Source organism: Phascolarctos cinereus, unplaced genomic scaffold (genome assembly GCF_003287225.1).
Source record: "Phascolarctos cinereus isolate Bilbo 61053 unplaced genomic scaffold, phaCin_HiC Scaffold_5;HRSCAF=322, whole genome shotgun sequence".
NCBI lineage: Eukaryota > Metazoa > Chordata > Mammalia > Diprotodontia > Phascolarctidae > Phascolarctos > Phascolarctos cinereus.
In genome coordinates this window covers 314,933,218-314,952,176 of record NW_027555958.1, presented here as the reverse complement: position 1 = coordinate 314,952,176, position 18,959 = coordinate 314,933,218, and the positions used below count along the sequence as shown (strand labels likewise).

Here is an 18,959-nt window from a genome sequence, read left to right as displayed (position 1 = left end):
TGGCGAAATTCAAGTTGGATATGAGTTCATGCGAAAAAGGAATTTGAGTTTTAGCAAAATACCACCTGAGTCAACAGTAAGATAGAGTCACCAAAAAAGCTAATGTAAGGGGCAGCTAAGTGGTGCAGTGGATAGAGCACCAGCCCTGGATTCAGGAGGACCTGAGTTCAAATCTGGCCTCAGACACATAACACTTACTAGTTGTGTGACCATGGGCAAGTCATTTAATCCCATTGCCTAGCCAAAAAAAATTAAAAATTTTTAAAAAGCTAATGCAAATTAAGTCTGCATGGTTAGAAATATAGAGAATGAAAAATATATTTGTCTCATGGGACACTGCCTTAATCAGATCACATCTAGAATTGTGTGTTCTCATCTGGACTTGACATTTTAGGAAAGGAGATTAACAAAGAGGAGATCATTTAGAGGGAGGGTTATCAAAATGGTTAGGGGGCTGGAATCAGTGGTAAACAAGGGTAGGTTGAAGGGACTGAAGATGGTTAGCATGTAGAAGAGGATATTTAAAGAGAATATTATCAGTGTTGGTTTATGTTTGAAGACCTGGTATGTAGAAGAAAGGTTAGGTTTATTTTGCCCATCCATCAAGAGAACAATAAAGATAAAGGTATAGAAGTTACAGAGGAATGGATTTGGGTGCAGTGCAATATTCCTAAAAATAGAGAGTTAGGATTAAAAACCAGAATTGGTTACCTCAGGAAGTAATGAGCTCCCTATCAATGGAGGTCTGCAAATGGAAGCTAAATGAACCCTTGTGGTATTCCAAGTGTAGAGTGGGTGCATGATTTAGGTATGTGTTGGACTAGCTGACCTCTGAAGTGTGTTCCACCTTAAATACCCTATAACTCTGTAACTAGTAAGCAGCATCACTCTCGATAAGTCATCCAATCTTTTGTTTCTTCATCTGTAATATGGAGATAGTATTATTTGCTCTACATAACTTTTATGGTTGAAAGAACCATACATGTCCCAAAGTGCATGTGTATGAACCACTTTGAATGGCTTAGTAGCAAGACTTCAGGACTTGATTTCAACTGGGATTGAAATTCTATCTCTGAGGGGCAGCTAGGTGGCACAGTGGAGACAGCACCAGCCTTTTAGTCAGGAAGACCTGAGCTCAAACATAGCCTCAGACATACAACATTCACTAGATGTGTAATACTGGGTAAGTAACTTAACTAAAATTGCCTCACAAAAAAAAAAAGAAAAAAGAAATTCTATCTCTGAAGCTAATTGTCTAAGGGCGGGGAACCTATGGCTTCAAGGCCACATGTGGCTCTCAAGATCCTCAAATTTGGCCCTTTGACTGAATCCAAACTTCACAGAACAGATCCCTTCAATGGAAGGATTTGTTCTGTAAAACTTGAGGTCAGTGAAAGGGCCACACCCAAGGACCTAGAAGGTCACTTATACCCCCAAGGCTGGAGGTTCCCCACCCCAGTTCCATTAATGAATCACACCATCTCAGTGAGACCAGTCTCCTCTTCTGGGCAATATAATGTCATATACCCTATTTCAGACACTTCTGAGGAAAACGCCCTGGAATCTTATAGCATGTAAATGGATATTATTAATTTAAATTATTTTATTATGTATCCTATTTCATTACATTTTAAATGTATTATTACGGCATATTATTAATTTTATTATTCTTTTATGTATCATCTTTCCCCTTGAAACTCTGCTTCTGACTTCCTGGATTTTACCACATTTCCCCTGCTGCCTCTCCCCCTGGAATTTCCCTTCACCTTTCTAGTCTCTTTCTCCCATTGATGACATCCTCCATTTTGGGCAGGATCCCAAACTAGCCATTTTTCATTCCTCTCCTAGTTCTGCTCTTAATTGTGCAGACTTTGCCACCCTGTCTCAGCTATCTTCTCACCTGGAAAATCCCTCCACTCGTCCTGCCCTCTACTCTTCCCCACGGATGAGTTCCTCCCTAAGCCTCCACTTTGGAGAGGGGCCCAGGCCAGTCAGCCATCCTCTATTCCCCTCCTGATTCTGCTTATAACTCTTTAGATTTAGCCACCATGCCTAGCACACAGTATGTGCCTAATAAATGCTTGTCACCTACTTGTGTGCCATTATTGTCTCATATTGACTCAAAAATAGTTCTTTGGGGGGCCCTTATTCAAAGAAACACACACATACACACACATGCACAGGAGAGAAAGACATAGTGACAGAAATAGAAAAAGGTAAAAGAGGACTAGCAATAGAATTATGGAATTGAAGAGTGTAGCATACATCAGTAGCCATCTAGTCTAGCTCACACTCCAAAAAGAATCTTCACTACAACATACCCAACACATGGTCCTTCACTCTGCCAGAAGGTCTTCAGTGAGGGGCAGCCCACTACCTCCTGACATAACACATTTGATCTGGGGATGGCATTAATTCTTAGGAAGTGTATCCCCCAACAACAAGGCTCAATTTGCCACATTTCAACTTCCACCCATTGTTCTAGCATGTCAAGGTCTTTTTGAATCCTGGTTGTCATCTAATTCAAGAATAGCAGAAGTTGCCTTATTAAACATTTTACTAATTTGATGTCAACTGTATCTACTACCTTCTCTTCATCAGCCAGTTTTGAAATACTATCAACAAAGGAAATGAAGTTAGCCTGAGAACTTCTTCTCAATGAAGCCATCCCGGCTCTGTTTGACTAACACTATTCAATAACCATCTCTTTAATGTTTAGTTGTAGAATTTTGCCAGGATCGAGGTCAAGTTTACTGACCTAAGTTTGCAGACTCTCTTCTCTTTCCTTTTTTGAAAACTAGGAAACCTTTGCCCTTCTATAGGCCTTCAGATCTCTTGCCTTCTCCACAATCTTTCGAATGTCATGGACATCTCAGCAGTGACATCCACCAGTTCTTTCAGTGGAAACACAGAGAAATCACTAGAAGTAGAGAGATAAAGACAAAAACAGAGATGAAGATAACACAAAACAGACCGACACACACATTTGTGGAGAAAACCTCAGAGCTACATTTTTTAATTCATAACTGGTTCACCTTAGGTATCTCATACACACCCTTTAGTCTCAATTTTCTTGCCTACCCCAAGCCCTCCATATTCGGCATGAAGCCTCCTGAACTCCTCTTAGAAAAGTCATCTGAATAACAGAAGAATTATTAGAAAGAAGAATAGTATGTTCCACAACCCTACAAAAAAGCATTTGGGAGATAACACAAGAGACAAATATGCTCAGACATGTCTAGGATATGAGTTTACAGAATCGGTACAATGTAACTTAAGTGTGATAGTAGGGAAGGGATGAGAGGAAGTCATTTGTCTGTATAACTTGTATTGATGCCACAAGTAACTATTCACCATAATCAATACACTATGAATAGGAGAGTTTATATTTCTCTTCTAAGAGTGGTGCAGAATTCTTACATAAAAACCCTATTGATCTTTTACTCCATCCTCACAATATGCCTATGCACAATATTAGGGAGAACTATAGAATTAGAGTAGGTGGTAAGGGAGATATAGAATATAGTTGCCCATTTTCTATATGGGTGAATCTAAGATGAGAAGAGGTGAGATGACTTACCCAAAGTCAACTAGGATGAATTTCACTCATTCTACAAATCACTGGATACTTCCCTAACCTCTTAATGGCAGATCTCATCTCCTGATTCCTAAGGGTATAAATCATGGGGTTAAGCATGGGAGTGATGACTGTATAGCTGATGGAGACAGCCTTGTCCATGGGGAAGGAGGTGAAAGGCCGAGCATAGATGTAGATGCATGGTACAAATATCAAAGATACCACAGTGATGTGGGTGGTGCAAGTGGAAGAAGCTTTGCGCCTCGCCTCCCCTGAGTGAGATCTCAGCATCACCAAGATGACTGTGTAGGAAACCAGGAGAATGAGGAACCAAATAAGAACCAACATCCCACTGTTGGTAATCATGAGGAGCTCCAATAAAGAGGTATCTGTACAGGCAAGTCTCAGAACTTGGGGGACATCACAATAAAATTATCCAGGATGTTGGGGCCACAGAAAGGCAAGGGTAGCAAGAGAAGAAGCTGGACGATGGAGTGGACAAAGCCTCCTGCCCAGGCAGCCACCACCAGCCCAAAACACATCTGAGGGTTCATGATGGTGACATAATGGAGGGGCCGGGAGATGGCAACATAGCGGTCAAATGCCATCACTGAGAGGAAGAAGACTGTAGCACCCCCAAGAGATGGAAGAAGAAGATCTGAGTCATGCAGCCCTGGTAGGAGATGGTTTTGGCCTCAGACAGGAAGTCAACCAGCATCTTGGGGGCAGTGACTGAGGAGTAGCAGAGATCTACAACAGCCAAGTTACGGAGAAGGAAATACATGGGAGTGTGGAGTCGAGTGTCAGAGGTCACTATAGTTATAATGAGGAGGTTTCCCATAACTGTTGTTATGTAGACAATCAGGAACACAAGGAATAGAAAACCTTGAAGCTCCTGAGCCTGTGAGAGTCCCAAGAGGACAAACTCAGTCACCCTGGTGAGGTTCCCTGCTTCCATAGAATCTTTCTAACGCACCTAGAGAGAAAACACACCATTAAAGAAATCATATACCTTGTCCCTAGAAATCTCAAGGTTCAGGATTTACTGGATCAACAAAAATTTTGACGTTTCATTCATTATGGATAAAGTTCCTGTTTTGGAATCTCAAGCCTTAGGGAGGAGGAGGAGGAAGGGGAGGATAAAAAGGGTAAGAAAAGTTGGTTCTCTAGGGCATTCCGAGATTGAGGGCTCTGGGTGTAAAACAGAACTTTCTGTGTAAAAAAAGGAAAAAGTAGTGAGGGGTGCACAGTGGAAGTATGATCTGAGTCCAGTGTGGTCATTTCAGCTGAAATAATATTGATGAAGCCTTGGCAATATGCAAGACATTGTGCTAATCATCGGTGATAGAAAGAAATAAAATAGTCCCTGCCTTCAAGCAGTTTACTTGAGATGAGGGATAGGAAATGTATACAGATAAGTATGCTAAGATAGGGAGTAGAGGGGGCAAAAGACAAATCCGAAAATGTGCTCTGTGAATGTTTGAAGAGAGGCACTAAGGAGTTCAAGGAAAACTATACATAAGTGGTGTACCTGAACTGAATCTTAAAGGAAGATACGGAATCTTATAGCTTTGAGCAGGGGTGGGGGGAGCATCAGAGAATAATCCATTTCAGGTATGGGGTGTGAAAAGCTTGTGTGAAAGTTTTGAGACAGGACAGGAAATATTAAGTTGAGTTCAAGGAGCAGCTACCAAGCTAGTTTGCCTGAAATGTATGTATGCATGCATGTATGTATGTATGTATGTATGTATGTATTTATATATATATATATATATATATATATATATATATATATGTGAAAAGCATATATGAAGAGAAGCAATGTGAAATTAGGCTAAAAATGTAGACTGATGTCAGACTGTACCTTAAATATTAGGCTATTGGGTTTACATTTTACCGTAAAGGCAGTTGGAGGCTCCTGAAAGATTTTGAGTAGCAGTGACACTGTTAAAACTGGGCTTTTGGCAAATTATTTTCATGGCTGTTGTGAAGGATGCATTGAAGAGAAGAGGGACAGGAGGCAGGGAGATCAATTAGGAAGTAATTTTGGTAGGCCAGGTGAGCAGTGATAAGGACCCTAGCTAGTGTGATGGCAATGTGAGTGAAGAGAAATAATTTGAAAGAAATTATGGAGGTAGAAGCTGGGGGAGAATCAGAGAAGGTTTCCTAAAGGATCCTTCTTTGAGTTGCTATATGGAGGAGGCCCCCTGCTTACATGCACATTCTGAGGTTGGGTCCAAAATAGGGAGAGACACAGAGCAGAATAAGGTAGTATAAGGGCCATAGATGTCCCTGAGATGCTAACCAAACCTCCAACCTATCTCTCACTTGACTCTCAGAAAACATATGAAAATGGAGATATTCCATGAGATAAATAAAAATAGTGTGCGTTTGTGTGCTGATAGCGTGAAAAAAAATGAGGTGAGGGAGATAGAATGAGGGCATTCTGAAATCTAATATGAGGGACCATAGGAATACTAACAATAGAAACAACAGAATAATTGGGAAGTAATATATATTGTATCATGTTACATCATATCAATATATAATGTCATATTGTATAATGTCATAGTATAACATCATACATAAATGAGAGGAAGGAACAGAAGGCAATACAGAAAATGTGGATGAAGAGAGACAAAAAAGAGGAAGAGGCTGCATCACAGAGAAAGTGGGAAAGAAAGTGGGGAGAAGATGGAGAATGTGAGGGAATGAGGCTGACAGGAAAAGATAGAGGACTGACTTGAGCTGGTAGGAATTATATGTGAAGTCTATAAATTGTGTGCTTCTTTTTAGGAAGGACAGCATTGCTCTGTGTGACTTGTGTGTTTGCATATCGTCTGCCTCACATTCTCCCTCCATTTCATAGATATGGTTCTGTGTTTGTTCACTGAAAGCCTTGGTTCCCATATGCAACAGAATTTAGACACATTACTCCTCATCCTTGTCTTCCAATCTCCATCCTCACTCCCACCAAAAGCACTTCATCCCTCATTGCCCTCACCTCTGACATCTTGCAGTGGTGTGCTGGAACCAATTCATACTGACTCAAGAGAACCAATTGTTAAATGTTCATTTTGAGTATTTGCACTTTGGAAATCAAATGTAGCAAATGGTACAAAAATGGAGTTTGAGTTATTGTTTTGATGTTAAATTTAAGAAAGTGGTAGGGGAAAGAAAATAATCCAGATTATATATTTGGGGGGGTTTGGGGGGTTTGGTAATTTTTTTAATATTTAAACACAAAGTGAGAAAAGGAAAAAATTGCCATGTACAGCAGACAATAGGAGAGGATTCAATATAAAACAGTAAATTTCCATTTAAAAAAACCTACATAATACATGTTACACATTGTTTTCAAAGCTGCCCAGTTTTTCTTTGCTTCCTTGTTGGTTTCCTTTTGTTCTCTGCTGTGTACTTTTTATTTTATTTTTCCCCTTTCCAACCTCTGCCACCCCAAAAAATGGTACAATTAAGCGTGAATATATATGTATATATATATATATATATATGTATATATATATATATATATATATATACATGCACACAAACATGCATACATATGTATAAAATACATACATATACATAGATATCTTTAAACATACACATACATATATATACATGTACACTCACACACATATATGTAAGATCATGCTACGCTTATTTCTACTTGCTATCTGTTTCTGTGAAGGTGGAAAGCATCTACCTTCATAGGTCCAAGTCTTTCCATGTTTTTCTAAATCAACCAGGTCATTGTTTCCTACAGCACAGCAACATTCCAACTCAATCACATCTTATCTGAGAGATTGCCTATGAAAGATTTTCCCCAGTTTTCTGCATACCTTTTATTCTTGCATACATAGGTTTTATTTACATAAGAAAATTTAAATTAAAAAATAATTGAAATTATCCTTTTTATATTTCAACAATACTCTCTCTTATAATATAATTTAAGATCTTATACTGCTGAATCTACTTCCTTTACATCTTTTATCTCGGTTTCTTTAAAGTTCAAGACCTTTTGCTCTTCCAAATGAACTTTGTAATTATTTTTTCTAACTCAGTAAAATAAATTTTAGTAATTTAATTGGGATGACATTGAATAAACATATTAGTTAGGTAAAATTATCATTTTAAAAATTATATTACCTTCCCTTCCCATGAATAATAAATATTACTTCAAATATTTAGATCTGAGCTTATTTGTATAAAAAGTGGTTTATATTTATGTTCATATAGTTCCTGTGTCTGTTTTGGCAGGTGTATGCTCACGTATTTTATACTGTCTAGTTATTTGAAATGGTCTAAAACAATATTGAATAATATTACTGACCAGATTGTATTTAAAAGCATACCTTGAATATTAATGTTAAACATTTACTAGCACATGCCTGCCTCTGTGCCTCTTGTAGGTTCTGCCTTGGAGTTCCAATTACAAATCTGAAAAACAGGAATGTGATGATGCAATTCTGTGGGTCTCTCACTTACCTCTGGTCCAGAGTGGAAGATGGGATTTCGGACTTAATATCCTCAACGTCATGCTACAATTTTAAAATCTCCCTGATGTTCACCCCAAATTCACATATACTCAAGCTGGGCATCACATTTGAGAGAATGCCCAAGAGAGAAAAGGATTGGCTTAAATCCAAAGATGAGAACTGAGGAATGGTGTTTCCAGAGGCAGAGAAACAGTGGGATTTATTAAAAGAAAAAAAGTGTCAGAATTATTGCATCACACGATTTTTCAGTGGCCTTCTATAGAATAAAACCACCAAGGACATTACAAATTGTAGGGCTACTGGGGTATAGAAATAGTATGAGGAAATGTTTCAGTCCTTTCAAATGAGAGGAACCTCCAGGGAGATTTATAAGGACCCATTCATAGACTTCTAAATACTTAGCTGTCTAATTAGCACCATGGACAATACCAGCTCTTTTACTTGCTCCTTTAGACAACCACATGAAATGTAAAAACCCAGACAAATAACTAGAATGTGAAGTTTGGCAGGAGTGGCAGGAGAGGTGGGGAGGGGTGGGTGTGGGAAGGGTGGCACATTGTGTGTGCGTATCATATGAAATAATTGAGTTGGTTGCTTTCTTACATTGACATGACTGACCAATGATCAAACTGTTTTGCTGTTGCTGTGGCACTTGGCAGACCCAACCTCTTCATCAAGTAAGAAAGAAAAGAAAAGGTCATGAGATGCAAGAGAAAAAAAAAGACATTAATAATTTTGAATCCATTCTTACAATAAGCAGAGCCAATACTACCTGAAGGAAGAGTTGTCAGCTGCTTACGTAAGATACCTAGAGGTCATAAGATGAAAGTATCACAGAATCATAGATTTAGAATTGGCAGGGACTTTCTGCCCAGATCATTCAACTCCCTCATTTAATAGTTGAAGAAACTGAGGTCTAAAAAGGTGAAGGGTCTTGCTCAAGGTCCTCTATCTTGCTCCTCTTTTCCTTTGTGCTTTCAGTGCCTGAAAAAAAATTCACCACGCACAGGGAAACAAAGCCATGGAGGGATGAGAGTGTTAGGGAGTGTGTTTGGAGGACAGAGAGTCAGCTAGATTTTCTGGAACATAAAGTATATTGTGAGGAGTGATGTGGGAAAAGGCTGGAAAGGCCCTGAACAGGCTGGAAAGGGTGGCACTGGATTGGGAAAGTCTTTGACTCCTAGGAAAAAGAGTTTGCGCTTTAGTCAGTAGGCAGTTGGCAGTCACTGAAAATTTTCGAGGAGGAATAGTGAAGTGACCAGATCTTGGCCCAAGGATAATTACTCTGGTAGAGGTACAAAATATGGATTAGAAGGAAAATAATGGACATAAGACCTCTTAGGAGGCTATTTCAATAGTGCACTTAGTTAATAATGAAAGTTCAAATTAGGTCAAGCCAAAAGCAATAGAAGGGAGGAGACAAATGCCAGATAGGTTGTAGAAGGAGAATAAAAGAAATTTGGTAACTGATCAACTATGAAAGACAAAGGAGAAGGAAGAATCTGTGTTGTAGAAACTTTTCATGAAGAAAAAAAGATATTGCTCTGTAAAATTCTTTCTACAGTACAAATGTGGTTCCAATTCTAAAACCAGGGAAAGATAAAGTAAAATAAGAAACCACTGGTATTTATTAGCATAATTCATTAAAATTTAAAATAAAACACTGGTAAGTAGAATAGAGAAATAGAAAATTATTCATTTTGTGCAAAGATGTTCAATGTTAGGGAAGCAATTAACACATTAAATCACATGAACAATAAAAATAATTTAATTAAATGTAAATAGTTGCAAAGTGAATTTAAATTGTTACACCTAGGTTTAGTGGTAAATTTATAATAAACTATTTAAAAATCTAATCATAATATCAAGAGATGCATATAAATCTTTGACAAAATACAAATTCCCCTCTATATTAAAAACACTAAAACACCTGGGAATGAAAAGATTTTTCCTTAATATAATGAAATAAATTCTAGAATCCTAGGGTCAAAATTATGCATAATAGACAAATATTAGTATCTTTTGCATTAAGAACAGCAGAGAAACAAAGTTGACCATTCTCATCCTTGTTATTTGACAGAGTTTGCTACTGTGAGTGATAGTAATAATCCAAGAAATAATTGTTGACCAAAAAGCTGCTAACTTTGAGTTTTCCCTACATATGAACGATATGATGGTTTCTCTAGAAACCCCAATAGAACAACAAGAGATATTCAAGATATAAATGGCTTCAGAAAAGTAACCAGTTATAAAACAAGCCCACAACAAATCATCAGCATTTCTATATATCATGAACCAAAATCAGAAATAGTAGTAGAAAAGAAATGTTATTCAAAATAATCATGAAATGTGTTAAATATAATCTGGGAGTTAGCCTACCAAGACACACACGTGATTTGTATAAATACCAAAAAAAAGTATAGAAATTAAGGAAGAAATAAATAATTGGAAATACTGAGTGTAAAAAGTTAGATCATGCTTATATGTATAAATAATAATACTACTCAGTTTAACTTCCAGATTTGCTGCAATACAAATCAAAGCACTAATAAAGTACTTCAAAGAGTTTTTAAATGTCCATTCTTTTAGACCCAGTAATACCACCACTAAATTTATTGATTTATAACATTATTGTCAGGGAACAAAAATGTAGCTGTACAGAAATATTCCTCTTAGCAATATTTGTAATAGGAAAAAAAGCCTGGAACAAAACACATGACCAATCAGTGATTTGGAAATTTCAAACAAATTATGGCACATCATTGCCCACTAAGGACTTATGAATATGAGACAAATATAGGAAGATATAAAGTAATGTGGAATAAAGATAATAGAACAAAGGAATGATATACAGCTGATTAAACTATGTAAATGAAGCTTTTTATAAAAACAAAAGTCAGTTATTTTAACAAAATAAAAACTATGCAAATGAAAGTTTTAATAAAAATTAAAAAATAATAAAAATTCACAGGACAAAACTTCATCAGTGCCTTATTATGGTTATTACATACATCTTTTATTTCTTTCAACAATATCTAAATTACAGGAGTGTGCAAGTGTGCATTACAAATTTTACAATCATTGTTATTTAATACATATATACTTCACAATGTGATATATTTTACAAAATACAAACTGTAGGAACTATGGTAAAAAAAAACAAATGCAAAAATAAAGATAGGGAATTTCAAGTTGGATATGAGTTCATGTGAAAAAGGCATTGGAGTTTTAGCAAATACAGCCTTAATCAACAGTAAAATATAGTCACCAAAAAAGCTAATGCAAATCAAGACTGCATGGTTAGAAGTATAGAGAATGAAAAACATGTTTGTCCCATGGAACACTGCCTTAATCAGACCACATCTAGAATTGTGTGTTCTCATCTGGACTTGACATTTTAGGAAAAGGGTTATCAAGATATTTAGGGGACTGGAAACAGTGGTAAACAAGGGTTGGTTGAAGGGATTGTAGATGTTTAGCATGAATAAGAGGATATTGAAGGAGAATATTATCAGTGTTGGTTTATGTTTGGAGATCTGATATATAGAAGAAAGGTTAGGCTGATTTTGCCTATCCCCTGAGATAATAATGAAGATGAAGATGTAGAAGTTACAGAGGGACAGATTTGTGCTCGATATAATATTCGTAACAATTAGGAGGTAATTACTTTGGAGATAATGAGCTCCCTATCAATGGAGGTCTGCAAATGGAAGCTAAATGAGCTCTTGTGGTATTCCAAGCATAGAGTGGATTCATGATTCAGGTATGTGTTGGAGTAGCTGACCTCTGAAGTGTGTTCCACCTTAAATACCCTATAACTCTGTCACTAGTAAGCAGCATCACTCTTGATAAGTCAATCTTTTGTTTCTTCATCTGTAATATGGAGATAGTATTACTTGTTCTACATAACTTTTATGGTTGAAGAAACCATACACGTTCCAAAGTGCATATGTATGAACCACTTTGAATGGCATAGTGGCAAGACTGCAGGACTTGATTTCGACCAGGTTGAAATTCTATCTCTGAGGCTGTGTGACCATTAATGAATCACACCAGCTCAATGAGACCAATCTCCTCTTCTGGGCAATAAAGACAACAATATAATGTCACATACCCTATTCCAGACAGTTGTGAGGAAAGTGCTCTGGAATCTTATAGCATTATATAAATGTATATTATTAATTTAAATTATTTTATTATGTATCCTATTTCATTACATTTTAAATGTATTATTACAGATTATTATTAATTTAATTTATTTCATTATGTTTCCTATTTCCCCTTGAAACTTTGCTTCTGACTCTCCGGACTTTACCACATTTCCCCTGCTGCCTCTCCCCCTGGAATTTCCTTTCACCTTTCTAGTCTCTTTCTCCCATTAATGAGTTCCTCCTTTTTGGGCAGGATCCCAGACTAGCCATTTTTCATTCCTTTCCTAGTTCTGCTCCTAACTGTCCAGACTTTGCCACCCTCCACTCCTCCTGCCCTCTTCTCTTTCCCATGGCTGAGTTCCCCCCTAAGCCTCCAATTTGGAGAGAAGCCCAGGCTGGTCATCTCCATTCCCTTCCTTCTTCTACTTATAACTCTTTATACTTAGCCACCATGCCTAGAGCATAGTAAGTGCCTAATAAATTCTTGTTTCCTGCTTGTCTGCCATTATTGTCTCATATTTACTCGAAAATAGTTCTTTCTGGAGCACTCATTCAAAGAAACACACATGTACGCACACATGCACAGGAGAGAAAGACATAGTGACAGAAACAGAAAAAGGTAAAAGAGGACTAGCAATAGAATTATGGAATTAAAGAGTGTAGCATACATCAGTAGCCATCTAGTCTAGCTCACACTCCAAAAAGAATCTTCACTACAACATACCCAACATGTGGTCCTACACTCTACCAGAAGGTCTTCAGTGAGAGGCAAGCCACCGCCTCCTGACATAACACATTCTATTTTTGGATGTCATTAATTTTTAGGAAGTGTATTCCCTAACAACAAGTCTCAATTTGCCACTTTTTAACTTCTGCCTGTTGTTCTAGCATGTCAAGATCTTTCTGAATCCTGGTTGTCATCCAACTCATTACCTATATTCTCCAGCTTTGTGTTATCTACAAAACTAGTAAGCATGCCATTTAGGCTTTTATTTAAGCAAAAATATGAATTAACCAGCATAGGGCCAAGCAGAGATCCCTGAAACAGCCCACTGGAGACATCTTTCCAAGATAAAAAGTGAACTATTAATGACTACTGGAAAAGCAAATGATAAACCATTCCAGTATCCTTGTCAAGAAACCCCAAATGGGGTCATGAAGAGTCAGACAAGACTGAAAACAACCCAGCAACAACAATAACTAATGACTACTCTTGGAGTCTGGCCATTCATCCAATTCTATATCCATCTAATTGTACTTCCATCTATCCTCCATCTCTCCACTTTTCACACAAGAATAGCTGAAGTTGTCTTATTAAACATTTTACTAAATTCCATATTAATATCTACCACATTACCTTGATCTTCCAGTTTTGTAATCCTATATCAGCAAAGGAAATGAGGTTAGTCTAAAAACTTTTTCTCAATGACTCCATACTGGCTTTGTGTGATTAATACTTTGTTTCCCAGATATTCACTAATTATCTCTTTAATAATTAATTCTAGAATTTTGCCAGAATCAAGGTCAAGCTTACTGACTTACAGTTTGCCAACTCTTTTCTCTTTCTTTATTTGAATACTGGAACAGCCTTTGCCCTTCTATTGGCCTTCAGGACCTCTTGCCTCCTCCACAATCATTCAAATATCACAGACATTGTGGCAGCAATATCTGCCAGTTCTTTTGGTTGAAACACAGAGAAATCACTTCAGGCAGACAGATAAAGACAAAAACAGAAATAAAGATACAGACACAAGGAGGACAGACAGACAGCTACATTCTTTTGTTCATAAGTGCTTCACCTTAGGCATCTTACATATATCCTCTGGGTCTCAATTTTCTCGTCCACCCCAAATCCTTCATATTGGGCATGAAGCTTCCTGAACTTCTCTTAGTAATCTGCATAGCAGAAAAATTATTAAAAAGAAGAATAACATGTTTTACAGCCCTACAAAGAAGCATTTGTGAGATAACAGAAGAGACAAATATGCTTAGACATATGTAGGATATGAGTTTACAGAATCAAGACAGTGTAACTTTAGAGTAATAGTAGGGAAGAGAGAAACAGAAATAATTTACCTGTGTGACTTGTACTGATGTCACATGTGGCTATTCATCATGGCTTATTCATCACCAATGAATAAGAAAAATTGTATTTCTCTTCTAAGAGTGGTATGGAATTCTTATGTGAAAAACCTGTTCATCTTTTACTGCATCCTCACAGTATTCCTGTGCATGATATTGGGTGGAACTGTAGAATTAGAGTAGGTGGTAAGGGAGGTATAGAATATAGTTGCCCATTTTCTTTATGGGTGAATCTTAGTCTGGAAGAGGTGAAATGATTTACCCAAAGTCAACTAGCATGAATTTCACTCATTCTACAAATCACTGGATACTTCCCTAACCTCTTAATGGCAGATCTCATCTCTTGATTCCTGAGGGTATAAATCATGGGGTTAAGCATGGGGGTGATGACTGTGTAGCTGATGGAAACAGCTTTGTCTATGGGGAAAGAGATGAAAGGCCGAGCATAGATGTAGATGCATGGTACAAATATCAAAGATACCACAATGATGTGGGTGGTACAGGTGAGCGAGGCTTTGTGCCTCACCTCCCCTGAGTGAGATCTCAGCATCACCAAGATGACTGTGTAGGAAGCCAGGAGGATGAGGAACCAGATGAGATCCAGAATCCCACTGTTGGTAATCATGAGTGCTCCAGGAAAGCAGTATCTGTACAGGCAAGTCTCAAGACTTGGGGGACATCACAATAAAAGTTATCCAGGATGTTGGGGCCACAGAAAGGCAAGGGTAGCAAGAGAAGAAGCTGGACGATGGAGTGGACAAAGCCTCCTGACTAGGCAGCCACCACCAGCCCAAAACACATCTGAGGTTCATGATGGTGACATAATGGAGGGGCCGGGAGATGGCAACATAGCGGTCAAATGCCATCACTGAGAGGAAGAAGACTGTAGCACCCCCCAAGAGATGGAAGAAGAAGATCTGAGTCATGCAGCCCTGGTAGGAGATGGTTTTGGCCTCAGACAGGAAGTCAACCAGCATCTTGGGAGTAGTGACAGATGAAAAACAGAAGTCTATAATGGCCAAGTTACGGAGAAGGAAATACATGGGAGTGTGGAGCCGAGTGTCAGAGGTCACTATAGTTATAATGAGGAGGTTTCCCATAGCAGTTGTTATGTAGACAATCAGGAACACAAGGAATAGAAAACCTTGAAGCTCCTGAGTCTGTGAGAGTCCCAAGAGGACAAACTCAGTCACCCTACTGAAGTTCCCTGCTTCCATATGATCTTTCTAACACACCTGGACAGGAAACACACAAAATTTCAAAAAAAGAAAATGGAAAATTACATCTTGTACCTGCAGTCCTTAGGGATCAGAATTCAGTTGACCAGCAAAACTCATTAAACCAGCACTCTAATTAAAAGGATGCAGTTCCTATGCTAGAATCAGGCTACTGTCACTGCCAGCAATTTCCAAGGCTGTAGGGGATCCAGATGCTGTTGATACCAATTGCCAGTGGGTGGTGGTGAAGAGAGGCCAGAGACTGGGCATTCAGACTTGGAAAGTCATGTAGGGGGTAGGAAAGGAGACAGAAGTCCAAATTCCTAGCATAACACTGCCCAAATCTGTCTGATATATATGATGAATAAAATTTGAAAATCGATAAATCCCATCATAATAAGTTTCACTATCCTGGGAAAGCTATTCTTAGCTGAATTTAGGTTCTTTCCACAATCTTATTAAATCTTCTGGAAGCCAACATTTCCTATTTATCTGCAAACATAACATATGTGCATATATAAACACAATTCATAGTGTAGTCAGAAATCCTTGAACCAGGAGTCGGAAAACCTGAGTATTAGCACAAACTTTGCTATTAACTACATCCCCTCTCTGGGTCTCAGTTATTTCATTTGTAATTTGAGGAGACTGAGTTTGACAATTTCACTTTTATCCTTCTATAATTCAATTCTTTTCCACGAACTTTTCTTGAATCCATCACTATGTTTTAGGTACTGTGGAGGATGAAAAGAAATATATTCTCTTGCTCTCAAAGAGAATGATTCCTTCTAACTCCCTTTGCACACCCCATATTTTGCCCAGAGCTAGGTAAGGCACAGTAAATTGTATATATCTCTCTCAGTTGTTAAACAAATTACCATCCCATCTGTCACCTATCTTAAGAATATACTTCAAAGATAGTAGGATACTGAAGGATACTTACTGAAGCTGAGGCAAACAATATGTGTGTGTTGAGGCCATTAGGAAAATGAGAGAATAGAGGTAATGAGAGGATTCTAAAGTGATGTACGAATTTAGTCTGAAGGTGCTCTAGGAACATCACCAAAAAAGCCATTATATTAATGAGCTGTGATTTTGTAGGTGTGAGAATTCCCTCCAACAGAGGTGATAATTTATGTTCTTACAGGATTGCCCAAGGTTCAGAGATAGTAAGTAACTTGCTCATGTTCACAAAGCTATTCAGTGTCAGATGTGGGGGTTGAAACCAAGGTCTTTCTCCTTTCAAATCCAGCCGTATTATGTCATATTACCTCCTTAAGAAGAACAGTGGGGGAAAAAATAAAAATAAATAAATGAATAAAAGAAGAACAGTGGGATTTAGAGCTTATCTTTATTCCAAGATGTCATCAGGATAAAAGAAATGGATGTGGGCTGAGGTAAAAGGGGAGGGGGAAAATTGAGCCTTGAAGATAGAAGAAGAGCAAAAGGACTGAGAACTGAGGAGGAAGAGGGAAGAAAATAGAGAAAGGGAAGTAAGTAGACTAAGAGAAAGAGATAGGAGGCAAAGAGCCAGTAGGAATCGTATATAATGTCTATAAATTCATGACCCACTGTTTGAGGGAAGTGCACCATGAGTCTACGTGTATTAGTGTTACCCATGCATTTCCATATCCTCTTATCACTAATCTTTCTCTAAATTCATGAATTTGGTTGGTTTTTGTCACCCATGGGCGGTTGGTGGTACAGTGGATAGAGTTCTGGGCCTGGAGTCAGGAAGACATTCAAATCTAGCCTCAGATACTTATGAGCTGTGTCACCCGGAGCAAATCAATTAATCTTTATCTACCTCAGTTAAAATGAGGAAAATAACAGCATCTACCTCCCAAGGTTGTTGTGAAGATCAGATGAGATAATATTTGTAAGCATTTAACGCAGTGCCTGACATATAGTAGGCACTTAATAAATGTTTATTCCCTTTCCACTCAAAGCTTTGCTTTTCTTATGAATAAGGAGATAAATGTCCACAATATTACATTCCCCTTACATTGCCAACAAATTATCTCTTTCAACTCCCACCCTCAGTGCCAACAAAATCATTAATTTACTCATTAATTACTTCTACCCTCCGTATCTACTGTAGCTACTTTCAAGATGATCCTCAGTGATGAGTTGTTCATAAGGTAAGGAACAATCTCAAAGCTTTTCACCTACATCCACCTTGGAATGAGAGAGGGTACTCACCATTTCAAATTTTCAAGGTCACCACAGAGCTTCATATATTTCCCTGACCTTCACCCAGAAGTTCCATACCTGGGTATAGCCACAGAAAGACAATGGAAAGAAAAGGACAAGATGGACATGGACAATGGAATGGGCAGAACCTTCTGCCTAGGCAACTAGACAGAACATATTGGTTGTGATACAGTGACTCTAATTGAGGCTTTCAGCTTTCAAAGAGCCTTTTTAACACAGCTGGAAAAGAAATACCCTAAGAGTAAAACATATCAGATCTATGAATCGTATACCTTTCTGTACAAAAAGAATTTGTCCTCTGTGTACATTAGAGAGACCAGCACATTTCCATATTCTCTGTTCCCACCCTCCTTCCAAATGCATAAATCTGGTTCTGTATTTGGTCACCAAACATTTTGATTTCCATAAACAATAGGAACTTGCTGCTTACAGCATGACTTTCCTGCATTACAACTCAGCACTCTCCTAACCTTCACCTGCACTCACGATCAATTCAATTACTCTCTTGGTTCTCTCATCTCTTTCCTCTATGCCCCTTATAAGTGTGTCTGGGAACTCCCTCCCTCATCACCTTAGTGTGACATGAAGGAGCATGCCCATGTCCCTTACCTACCTCTAACCCAGAATGGGAGAGAGAGCATGTTGCCTCACATCTTGCACACTACCCTACAATTTCAAACCTCTCCCTGACCTCCCAGACACAAAGGCATGACCCCAGGGAGGGAAGGTGAGGTTTACCCAAGGGGAAATAAGATTAGACCAAATTCTGAAAATAGTATTGAGGACGGTGTCACTGGGAGCAAAGGAGCTCTGGGAGTTATTAAAAAGTACCAGAATTGTTGCCTCAGAACACATAGTCTTTAAGAGACCTATTACTGGACAAAGTTACCAAAAGCATTATTGATATTAAGATTGCTCTACACATAGGACTTCAGGGATCTAGAAGGACTACAGCCCCTTAGAATGAAATAAACTTCCAGGTAGATTTAGTAGAGGCAATCTCCAGTCTTCAAATGGTGAAGGTGGGAGTTCAGCACCACAGACAAGGAAGTTCTTACTCTCCTTTGATCAGATGAAAAGTCAAAAATTTGCCAAATAACTAGAGTGTGTGTGTGTGTGTGTGTGAGTGTGTGTGTGTGTACAGGTGGAGGTGGAGGTGTGGGTGGAGTTGTTTTGCCTTTGTCTATACAACATCAAATAATGGAGTTGAATGCTTTCT

At 38.2% G+C, this 18,959-nt stretch overlaps 1 protein-coding gene and 1 pseudogene across 1 annotated transcript; both read right to left on the bottom strand.

Moving 5' to 3' along the window:
• Nucleotides 1-3,586: 3,586 nt before the first annotated feature.
• On the bottom strand, nucleotides 3,587-4,535 carry LOC110211873 (olfactory receptor 4D1-like). The gene is given in 3 exon segments (XM_020991436.2): nucleotides 3,587-4,011; nucleotides 4,014-4,220; nucleotides 4,223-4,535. Coding segments are annotated over 3 exon segments (945 nt in total).
• Nucleotides 4,536-14,577: 10,042 nt separating this feature from the next.
• On the bottom strand, nucleotides 14,578-15,526 carry LOC110211874 (olfactory receptor 4D1-like; annotated as a pseudogene).
• Nucleotides 15,527-18,959: the final 3,433 nt, after the last annotated feature.